Raw genomic sequence first — 11,290 nt, forward strand, 5'->3', positions numbered from 1 at the left:
CCCCCGCGCGGACGCTGAGCAGCCCGAAGGGCCGTGCGCACGGCCGCGGCGCGGGCTGCAGCAGCTGCCGGAGCGGAGAGGCGGGCGCGGCGGCACGAAGACCGGCGACGGCGTGGCCCAGGGCGCGGGGGACGCTGCGCAACAGGGGAAGCATCGTTAACGCGGTGGCACACACGTGCGGCTACGAAGGACAACTCTGGCCAAGTAGCCCAGTGACCGAGCGCGCCGCCGGAAGCCCCACCCTCTCCCGGAAGCGCTTCCCGCGCCGGCGCTCTAAACACCGAAGGCATCGGTGACGGTATGGTCCCCTCTGCTGGGGACCTCCGGTGCAGCCTCGAATCCGTATTCCTGGACTTTCTCTGCTGAGTGGCCCTGAGTCTGGTGTCCGAGGCTTTCTGCTTAATCCTTTTCAGCGGCTGCTTATACTCACCCAATTCCCACCTACTGTTCTCAAAACACGCAGGCTGGCTTCCTGGAATGCACTCTTGTCGCCCCCAGCTCCCGCCAGACCAGACTCCAAGGTCACTTCCCTTAGAAGGCCATCCTGGATCTCTTTTCCACCAAATAGGAAATCACGCCTGTGCACGCCCAGTCCCTATGCTTCATCCTCCTTTCAGCAGCACCTCCTGGTATTGCTGGTTTACCTGGCAACTTCCCCTCACCCCCACCAGACCGTGAGATCTTGAAGGTGGAGATCCGTGATTAATTTCCACGACCTTCCCTCTCTGCATCCTCCAACCATGCATCCAAGTTCTAATGGAACATCATTTTTCTGTGGGCAAGAAACCATGGATTACATCAGATTTAAGCTAAGAACCAATGATTCTACCTTCCTAGGATACATAAGGCACCAAGAAGGTCTTAGCAAATTAGTGGCAATGATAAGACTAATACTTTTATATTAGCTTTCCGTGAATGAGGGAAAGAAGACCTGGAAAAGAAGCCACACACATCATGTACAAGATTCATTTTTAATGGATTCAATAGTCAAATGTCAATTTGAGCATTATATACAAGAGCTGATGTTTCTATAGTTGTCTGCTTGAATAAGACCAGACTCTCAAAATACAACATAAGCCTTAAAAGTTTTTTTATTTTCCCCCTCCAGTTTTTTCTGCAAGTTATAATATTCTTTTCAAATACAGTGTAATAAAATTCTTGTTTCCCCCCAGGTGCAGTGTTTCCTTATATGCTGAACAAATGGTATCTTAGATGCATGGCCACGGTTCCGAGCAGTTCCTGACAGCTGTATTAAGCAGATTTACTTATCACAGTATGTGTTACCCGCAGATAAAATCTTACCTCCATTTTGGCATCTCTTTATAACTAGTAGAGATGGAACATTAAGAGTATTTATCAAGGACCCGGTCTTTGCCATCCTTCGTCTTGTAATGAAATGTGTGTTAATCTGGATGTTTCACACTCTGTGATTGCCAGAAGTAGAAGACAAACACCGGAGGCATGCGAGCTGCTTGGAGTGTGTTTATGTACATGATGCTGTGCATAGGAGCTAGTGATTTCTCCCGATATGGATTTCACAGGTTGGAAAAGAGGTGTCACACCATCAGAGATTTTACCAATTGAAAAAGAGTAGCTTAAGATTATACTGTGGTATCATTGTGAAATGCAACTTTCTTAAGAAAGTTTAAAGTGTACTATCCCCTGCATCTCAATATAAATAACCATTTATTTCTTTGTAGTAGTACGTGGAGTCAGAATGGGTTTTCCAGTCTGATTTAATCCCTGAGCAGCTATATTAAAAATTAATTTTAAAAGCCCAATAAAAAACTAAATACTGTATTAAACCTCTACCATAATGTTACAGTGATAAACATATTTCTGTACATTAAACATTCAAGCTACATAAAAGCTGTTTACATCCTTTACCCCTCAGAAAAGAATACAGACTTCTGGAAACTGTTCAGGTACTTAAGGTGAACATAACTTATTCCAAGTTAAGTTTACTTGGCCCAGAAAACACCTCTAGCTAGAGATAATTTGCTGAAGAACATGATAAATTGCTCTGTCCCAAATTTTTCAGCAGAATGATGAATGCATTATTAAAAGTACAATATTTTCTTCCACCAAGTCAGGCTAAACATCCTAACCCCTTATTAAATGAATGAGAAAAATACACTTAAAAAACAAAAAGAAAGGGCCGGCCCGTGGCTCACTTGGGAGAGCGTGGTGCTGACAACACCAAGTCAAGGGTTAAGATTCCCTTACCAGTCATCTTTTAAAAACAAACAAACAAAAAGTTTCTGGAAAGCTTTTCAGAAATTCAGCAATGGCAAGAATAAGTCAATCTGTGGAAGAACTAGTTCACAGTTAAGAATTCAGTAAAATAAGGTATATAGGATCTGTCAAATCGTATTTGGCCTAAATGTAACCATTTCTAACAGAAATAAGTCACAAGTGCCCAGACACCCCTAAACACTAGCTAAAATCTTGACTGCCTGGGCCCATAGCTAGTGTTGTAAATAAAAACTGAGCTGGACTTGTATACACTGTGGACAGATTAAGACCCTGGAATGGGTACGATTCATCAGGTCCTGGTCTCTGAAGAGAGCTTGCTGGACCCAGAGTGTAGAGACCATTCATTGTCTCTGAAGAGTCTCTCAGGCAGTTTGGTCCCTGCTTACAAACTGTACAATTCATTTTATAAGTAATGAAGAAATACTTCACAGATATGTCTGGACCAATTACGCCCAATAGTGCAAACATTATTTGCTTTTGATAATTAAATACCTAAGAACCTTTAGTGTCTTTTTTCCCTTCTCAAAATGTCAGAACAGGAAGGACTCCTGGAAACTAGTAGAGATCCTTTAATTCCCTCTGACAAATGTAGACAATGAGGGTTATAGAGGGGTACCGGGTATGGTTAGGAAGAAGCAAAGCCAGACTGTATCCAAGTTCCTACGAAGAAGGAAAAAGGACCATAGAAAATCAATGAGATGCAAGAATCTAAAGACCAGATGTGGTGGCTGGGCTGAGTCAATGCCATCTGGGTTCTCACTGACCACGTGCCTCCCACCTCCCTCCCACCCCAACAGCTCTGACCAGGGGCCCTGCCTGAAGAGAAACAGTGAAAAATGGAGCACGGAGTCATTTCTCATGCTCATATATTCAGAGGTGCCCAGGTAGAGAGAAAAATGACAACTGGGTATGAGGGAGGCCATTACACTAAAAGGTCAGTTTCCTGTATCTATACTTGACATGATTCAGAAGGTACAAATCAACATTCGCCAGGAAACTTGCATGTCTCCTGAAAGCACTGATGGGGACATGCACCACAGAGGCACCGAGGAGCAAGAGACTCCTTTACTGGTCTCTGCTTGGAGACAGACATAGCACGGTCCACACCCTGAGACATTAGGGTTCAGTGGGTACAGCCACCCCAGGAGGTAAGGGACAAGAGCACCTCCCTCCTGAAACTTCGACAGAAGTCGATATCTTATGTTTTCTGTTAGAACCAAGGACAACATCCAAGCTCTGTGACCTCCTATGACCCCCTTCCAGGAAACTACCATTAGTCACAAGGACTCAGGGGATTCTGTTGTACTTAATTCACATCAGGCAGAAAGCAATAGCATTAAGCATAATGGCTCAAAATTCACTGTATGTCTACAATGTGCCAGACATAGCTCTGGGTACTTTCCATTTTCTTTCTGTAAACTTCATGACCCCAGTCCTATAACTAAATATAATTACTATTATACTCATTTGGTAGATGAGGAAACTGGGGCTCAGAAGATAACTGAGTCGCCCAAAGTCACCCAGCAAGAACCAAAAGCAGAACTTTGAAGTTTCCAAGGCATAAGTGATATGTACATGTCTATGTGCAAGCAAAGATGCTTTCGAACTCCTGGAAATTGGGCACGTCCAGCTGCATTAAACTTGCCGCTTCTCTGGGCGCCAACCTAGAAGACTGCTACGAACATAGCTGTGGTCCAAGCTCCCAGGCACTGGCAATTCTGGCAGCATCATGGAGCAGCTTAGTTTCTGGCAGTTCTCAGCTTCCTCCTGAAGTACTCGGGGGCAGCCTCATAGAGCCACTCGGCGTCTACAATGCAGAGGTCTCGCATGTAGCACTTGTTGGTGTAGAGCAGCTCAGTGTACACTACACAGGCTGGCTTGCAGTGGAAGAGGACAGATGAAGGGTGGATGGCCACTGGCTGGTGGGTGTCCGTGGTGGCATAGGTCCCGTCTGGCTGAAGCTCAGCAGTGCTCATGAAGAGGCTGTGTGCCAGGCAGCGGCGGACATTCTCCGTGTCTCCTCGGGATGACATGATTGGCATTGACAACTGTTTTAGGAGAAAGTGAGAAATGGAAAAGACCCCGTATGTAAACACTGCTCAGCAACACAGAGTAACTGGACCTAAAATGCAGCCCATACAGCAAGTCTAACAAAGTGGACTTTGACATTCAGAGGTGGTTACCGCAGATGCCTTAGGGATCAGCACGGTTGGGGAAGGAGGCACAGTGGAGGGAGGATGGACTGAAAACAGGGACACTACAGCCTGGGAGAGTCAGGACTGGGAGGGAGACATTCAGGTAAGTTACCAGACCACAGGCAGGTCAGGTCGATGACCCATCCCCTCACCTAAATATCCATCAGGACACTCCAGGAAGGAAAGGCCTTTCCCTCTCACTTTGACTAGTCACCATCTCCTCTTCGCAATTCATCAAACACATGCGGACAAATTAATCTTCCTAAAATACTACTCGGATCATTCTTCATCCACTCAAAACCTACAATGTCTCTATTGCTCCTGGCAAAACGATGCAAGCTTCCTATGGTGAAGCTGCTATGAACCGCCCAAGCCCACCTCACTGGTCTTTCCTCTCGCCCCTTTTCTGTAGACATCCTATGGTCCTCTGTAATAGACTGCCCTCTCTTCCCGAGACCCATCCATGACTCCCACCTCTGTGCCTTCGCATGTGCTACCCTAATACAAATGCTGCCCTCATCGCTGCAGTGAGAATGTCGGTTGTCAGTCAATTTCCTTGCTCTGCTGCCCTTGCTGAGTGGGTCAGGGAACCTCACATCCTGGCCATGGCTGAATTGACCAGCAGCAGACCTAAGCTGGCAAGCTTCTCTCTTCTAGGCATTCAGGTCTGAAGTGGGAAATCTAATCAATCTCTGTTGGCTCTTGAGTGTAGAGGCCACGTAAAACAATCACTTGAAGGCAAGAAGAGGAAAGGAAGCATGCTGAAGGCAGACAAACCAGAGGACCAAAATGTTTACATTGTGTAGTGACTTAAAAACAAAATAAAACAAAACAAAAACCCAAAAAAGGACCAGCATGTCCAGAGAAAGCAGCTGCCTTGGCTTCTGATGGCTTTTTCTAGTTCCTTATTCCAGTTCTTGTGGGGCGTGACTCTATTCCCAAAGGTTCCAAGAGATACCTCTTTATCCACTGAGAAATCCCTTTTTTCCTTTACAGATGGCTCAGGGCTTTTGTTTTTGGCAATCCACTAATCCTGACCTGATGACAACACTCTATATTTCCTCATCTGTCAAGAGGTAGCTCAACTGTCACCACCTCCAAGAAGCCCCAGAGACTAACTGATGGTCTCTCCTTCCAGACTGCCAACTCCACTGCTCACTGGCTGTATGATTTGGAGCAAGTTACTTAACTTGCTTAGACTTAGTTTCATCATTTGTGAAATGGGAACAATAAAAGACAGCCTTACAGGGGAGAAATGAAGATTTTAAATAAGGCAATCACACAAAAGGTATGTGAAACAGTGCCTGAATAAGTGCCTCATAAACAGTGATTATTATAATTATTATTGTTTCCTTGCATGAATTATTTATATGTATGTATATGTGTAAGAGATTTCACCCTCTAAATTATTCCTTAAGACACCAAGTCTGAGGCATGTCTGTTAGATCCCAGGACCTTGATCAGTGCTTGGCATATAAAGAGGCATATTTGACCACTGAAGAGTCCCAAGTTCATAACTAATAGAGAAGCAACATTTCTACTGTCAATAATAAATTGAGGAAATGCATGAAGTCAAGAGACAGACTAGCAGGAAAACTGTTTAAGTACCAGAGGAGTTGGAAAAAATCTGTAAAATACAGAATAAAATAGGCTAATAGCTCTAGTGCTAATGATAGGCCATTGACATCAGACACAGGCCTGGGTACGGGCTACAACTGTCTCTGAGGAGCATGCACACAGTCTGCACTGAGGAGGCTGTTTCAGAAGAGGCCTTGTGCACAGAAACATTCACCACAGAGTTGTTTATGACAGCAAAAACAGGGACATTGTGTCATTGCTCAACAACAGGAGAATGCTTACGTAAGCTACCCTCCACCTCTGACGTAAAATGTGGAATGTCATAGAACTATTAAATATACCATGGCAGGACTTTAAAACATCATGTACTCTAAGAGAGAATATAAGCTAATATAAAACTTTGTGGGGGACACTTCGGCAATACCTATCAAAATCTAAATCCCCCAACTAGAAATTCATTCTATGTGCACCAGAGCACGATAGTATTTTAGGAGGATAGTCATTATAATACAACCTAAGTATCTATTATTAGACGCTTGTTTAAATAAACTGTAATGCATACAGCGAAATGCTATGAAATCACTAAAAGGAATGAGATAGACTGCAGACATTGAAAGAGCCCAGACACAGTGAGTATTCAAGAGGTGTGCCAAGTATCAGTCCAATCAGCTGGGCCCCAAAATAAAATTTAAATAAAAAAAAAATAACAAGTGGAAAAAAGCAAGTTGCAGAACATATATATTTGTTTTAAAAGGAGAATTTTATACACGCATCCATGTGTATGTGTGTGCACATATGCACATGCAGATATGCGCAGATATATGCAGAAAACACACATACACAGAAAAAAAATTCTAGGATCTACGCCACACTGTTAACAGTGGTTATATCTGGATTGGCAGGATTATGAGAGACTTTTAAACTTTCTGCATTATATAACACTATTTTCTGCATGTGTCAATATTTAACAGTTATGCACTGCTTTTTTATCTGAAAAAAAAATAACAAAGATATTCCTACTAAAAAAAATTCTTAAGAAGAATTCTAATAACATTGGGAAATTCATATGAGGTTTATAAAAGCTGGATATAAAGTATACATACAATGTAACTATGTAAAAATGCATTAAAAAAACAGGGCTATTAGGAATAGACCAAAATAGTGAAAGGTGGAATTGTGGGCAATTTTTACTCCCCCCCCCCCTTTTTTTTTTTAAATAAAAAGATGACTGGCTAGGGGATCTTAACCCTTGACTTCGTGTTGTCAGCACCATGCTCTCCAAAGTGAGCTAACTGGCCATCTCTATATAGGGATCTAAACCCGTGGCCTTGGTATTATTAGCACCACACTCTCCCAAGTAAGCCAGGGGCTGGCCCTTTTCTTCTTTATTTTAAAATTTTTCTACAATCAGAATTCCTTTTATAATCACTAGCAATTAAAAAAAAATTAAATAAAAGTATACAAAATTTTTAAAAAGTATATAGAATTTAAAAATTTTCAGTTAGGGGCTGGTGAGTTAGCTCAGTTGGTTAGAGCATGGTATTGTAACACCAAGGTCATGGATTTGGTCAAGGCCAGCTGCCAAAAAAAAATTTTTTTTTCCCACCTAGAAAAAGTGATGCTTTAGTCCCCCAAAGAACACCGGGAAGAGACAATACCTTTAAGCAGATGTCCCTCAACTGTGCTCTGACTTCAGCTACTAGCATCATATTCTTACTGTTGACAAAATTTTCTTTGCACCAGTCCTGAATAGGAGAAAAAGAGATATCACAATCTTCTCATTTCTATAGTGAAAAAAATTATAACAAAATTTTTAGAATTTACAGGGAAAACTTCAGGTGCCAAAAAGGAATATAGGAAAATATCGTTATTTCAAAAAAGCATGAACCATAAGGGAAATTATTTAAAATTTAAACTAAAGTAAAACTAAAATTTCCTTATTTCAAATCACATGAAAAAAGCTATAGACCGGGATATTTATTTATATCTCTATACACAATAAAGGATTAGTACCTCCAGAATACAGAAAAAACTACAAATCAATAAGAAAAAGACCAACAACCCAGTAGAAAAATGGATAAAGGATCTGAACAGACAATTCACAGAAGAGGAAATATAAATGCCCAATAAACTTATGTAAGGATTCTCAATCTCTTAAAGAATCATGATGGCCGGCCCGGTGGCGCACTGCTGTAGTGCGCCGCTTGGGAAGCGTGGTGGCGCTCCCGCCAAGGGTTTGGATCCCACATACAGACCAGTTCCCGCTCACTGGCTGAGCGAGGCGTGGGAGCAACACCGAGGGCTGTGATCCCGTTGCCGGTCCTGGTCCAGTACGGGGGCTACACTGAGGGTTGCGATCCGTTGCCGGACACGGAAAAAGACCAAAAAAAAAAAGAATCATGACAACAGAGTTTAAAATAACTGAGATAAACTATTTCACATCCATCAACATAGCAAAAATTAGTCATTCTAAGAGTTGGTGAGGATGGTGGAAATGGAAACTCTTATACATTACCATGGGGAGTATAAAGAGGCATGAACAACTTTGGGGAGCCACCTGCCAGCCTTGTAAAGCTGAGATCCAGCAATCCCAAACCCCAGCAGGTCCCCTCCCCATGTGCATGAGACCTGTCTGGGAGGTTCACGCAGTGCTGGAAGGGGAAAGAAGCTGCAGAAGGATAGTGGAAGAAAACATTTACATTTCCAGTATATCACATTGATGGATATGAAGTACAAGTGCACTCTTGCTCACAGGGAACACGCCAACCACAGGACAGGGCTTACATACGGGAGAAAGGACTAGGAAAGGAGCAGCCTGGGGCATTTACTGTATCTACAACATTTTATTTCCTTAAAAATGAATTGAGGCAAATATAGTGAGAAGTTTATAAATGCTAAAACTGGGTGGTGGCTTTTTTTTTAAGTGTTAGTGTGCACACTATGGTACAATTACTGAGTTTTGTGATATAGGAAAGAATATATTGCCATTTTCCATCTTGGTCCAAGGAACTGAAATATCATATACGTAAAGTCTACCATGGAGAAAGTTAGGGGCATGTGGGGGGAAAAAACCATTTGGTGGCAAAGAAATTGAGTTACCAAATATTTAATTAACTTGCCCACATTAAGTACAAACTGTACAAAGTCTAGAATTACCTTTTGTCCCCGGAAATCTATCCATTATTCTGAAATGACAGCTGGCATTCTTTTTGTGGCTCTTTGGATGGTTCAGTCAAAAAGGGAAGGTGCACTTAAAAACGCATGTCTGAAAGGAGCTATCACTTAAGAACAAACAAGAACAAGGCTCACCTTATTTCCGCCTAAGTTTTTGAAGGTCCGATAGATATTGAGGAGGGTAATGTGATCCCCCTCGCTGGATATGAACTTCTTCCGGACACCCTGCACTTCATCTCGCCGGGATGGAGGGTTGTAGAGCACGCTGTCCACAGACAGCAGAGAAACAATGGTCAGGATCTCCTCTGTACAGTGGAATTTTGGGGAAAGGAGGATGGTCTGTAAATTAAAATTAGAAATTCTGTAAACCTTGTCTTTTCCTAGTTTCTGAATACAGTATTTCTGTATGTTGCTTTTGCAGCTTCCCTTCTAAGGAGTTAAAGGGCAGGTGTCTCTAAAGCCTTGACTATGTATGTTAACGTAATTTTACTTTTTTCTAAAACAGATGACTGCTTTCCGAATCAGATGACTGATTCCGAATTCCTTGTGGGTAGGACTCATGACTTAACATGGCTTTGAATCCCATAGAGCACATAAATCAGTGTCATACTCAAAGTAGGGGTTGGTAATTATTTAAGAGAAAAAGTAAAGATTAATCTAGAAGCACTGGGTTCAGGGGTCTACTCTGGGATGGCTAACCTGTAATGTACAGAAAAGGGACTGAGGAGAGGGTATCATTTACTTTGGCAAATTTGGGTTCTAAAGGAAATGCTGCCATCTTTCTTCCAATTGGAGTCAGGGTAAGCTGGTCATCCTTATGTTCAAGAGCACCTAACAGGTCCAGTTGGGCAACGGCCGCCTGAATGTGATCTAAAGAAAGAGACATAAAAAGGAGCCAAAAATCCAAGAAAGGATGAAGTTACAGCTAGTTCAGTACATCTGGGAGCTCTTGATAACTGTACATCAAACAACAGCAAAGATCACAGCCACCAATGCCCCCCTGACACACTTTCAAAGCTGTTAATGACATCACTGTCTTTGGTTCAATTTCCTTTTTAAATGATGGCCTGTAATTTGATGATATGTATGTAAATTTTGAACACACACCCTCTGACCCAGCAATGTTACACTTATGAGCGTCACTTGCAGATAAATGATACATTGTACAGAGACCCACATCAGAAGTATACACATAACAATGGAAACATCAATTGCCTTAGAGGCCACCTGGGAGGCTGGAAGACAAGGGAATGAGAAGGAAACTATTTACTCTCTTATACTTTTTGAATTTTGAACCATGTAAATGAATTACCTATTAAAGAATTAAAAAACATTTCTAAGGCTGTAGTAAATACATACATTACTGATAGGGAATGATCTGTAAAATGTAAAGTGAAAAAAGCAATGTTCTTTTCACTGCTTGTCTAGAGCAATGTCTGTCAATAGAAGAGACGATGAATGCATTATGATTTATCTTAGAATGGAACAGCATTTAGTGGTGAGAATGCACAGACACAAATAAACCTGACAAAACTTGCTACACGAAAAGAGAAGGGTACTAAAGAATAAATATATAAACATACAAATGGAAACAACAGATTGCTTAGGGAGACAGACGCATGTAGTAAAATATTAAAGAAAAGAGAATTACAAAAAAATATGCAAGAGTGGTTACCCCAAGGAGGTGGGAAGGATGCAAGGGGGGCCAAAGAGAGGTCCCGAGAGCTTCCATGGCACTGGTAGTGGGTACATGGGTGCTGGTTTTATTACTCCTTATACCTTACATGTTATTCCTTTATTTGTAGGAATTTATCAATGAAAAGAAAAAAAAATCAAGCATATAGCAGTTACAATGTATGTGGCTATTTGTGTTTTAAACAAGATGACATAGGGCTGAGCCTGTGGCGCACTCGGGAGAGTGCGGCGCTGGGAGCGCAGCAGCGCTCCCGCCACGGGTTCGGATCCTATATAGGGATGGCCGGTGCGCTCACTGGCTGAGCGTGGTGCGGCCGGTCTCAAAAAGGACAAAAAATAAATAAAAAAAATAAACAAGATGACATATATTCACATATGCATAGTTTCTCTGG

At 42.2% G+C, this 11,290-nt stretch overlaps 3 protein-coding genes across 5 annotated transcripts in view; 1 reads left to right on the forward strand and 2 right to left on the reverse strand.

Annotated features, from left to right (window-relative positions):
• Positions 1–154, reverse strand: part of C1QBP (complement component 1, q subcomponent binding protein) — a 7,346-nt gene extending 7,192 nt beyond the window's left edge. Inside the window, exon 1 of the mRNA XM_008573461.1 lies at positions 14–154. Coding sequence (XP_008571683.1) covers positions 14–154 — 141 coding nt within the window. The remainder of the gene's footprint in view (positions 1–13) is intronic.
• Positions 1–5,712, forward strand: part of RPAIN (RPA interacting protein) — a 20,854-nt gene extending 15,142 nt beyond the window's left edge. The window contains exon 4 of the mRNA XM_008573454.1: positions 5,448–5,712. Within this exon, the coding sequence (XP_008571676.1) occupies positions 5,448–5,482 (35 nt within the window). The 3' untranslated portion in view covers positions 5,483–5,712. The remainder of the gene's footprint in view (positions 1–5,447) is intronic.
• The window catches only part of DHX33 (DEAH (Asp-Glu-Ala-His) box polypeptide 33), a 22,045-nt gene continuing 14,356 nt past the window's right edge, over positions 3,602–11,290 (reverse strand). For all 3 annotated transcript variants that reach the window (XM_008573449.1, XM_008573448.1, XM_008573450.1), the window contains 4 exons: positions 9,946–10,073; positions 9,339–9,542; positions 7,688–7,774; positions 3,602–4,304 (listed from right to left, as the gene is read on the reverse strand). In XM_008573449.1, coding sequence (XP_008571671.1) covers positions 3,996–4,304; positions 7,688–7,774; positions 9,339–9,542; positions 9,946–10,073 — 728 coding nt within the window. In that variant the 3' untranslated portion in view covers positions 3,602–3,995. The remainder of the gene's footprint in view (positions 4,305–7,687; positions 7,775–9,338; positions 9,543–9,945; positions 10,074–11,290) is intronic.

Source organism: Galeopterus variegatus, unplaced genomic scaffold (genome assembly GCF_000696425.1).
Source record: "Galeopterus variegatus unplaced genomic scaffold, G_variegatus-3.0.2 Scaffold923, whole genome shotgun sequence".
Lineage (NCBI taxonomy): Eukaryota > Metazoa > Chordata > Mammalia > Dermoptera > Cynocephalidae > Galeopterus > Galeopterus variegatus.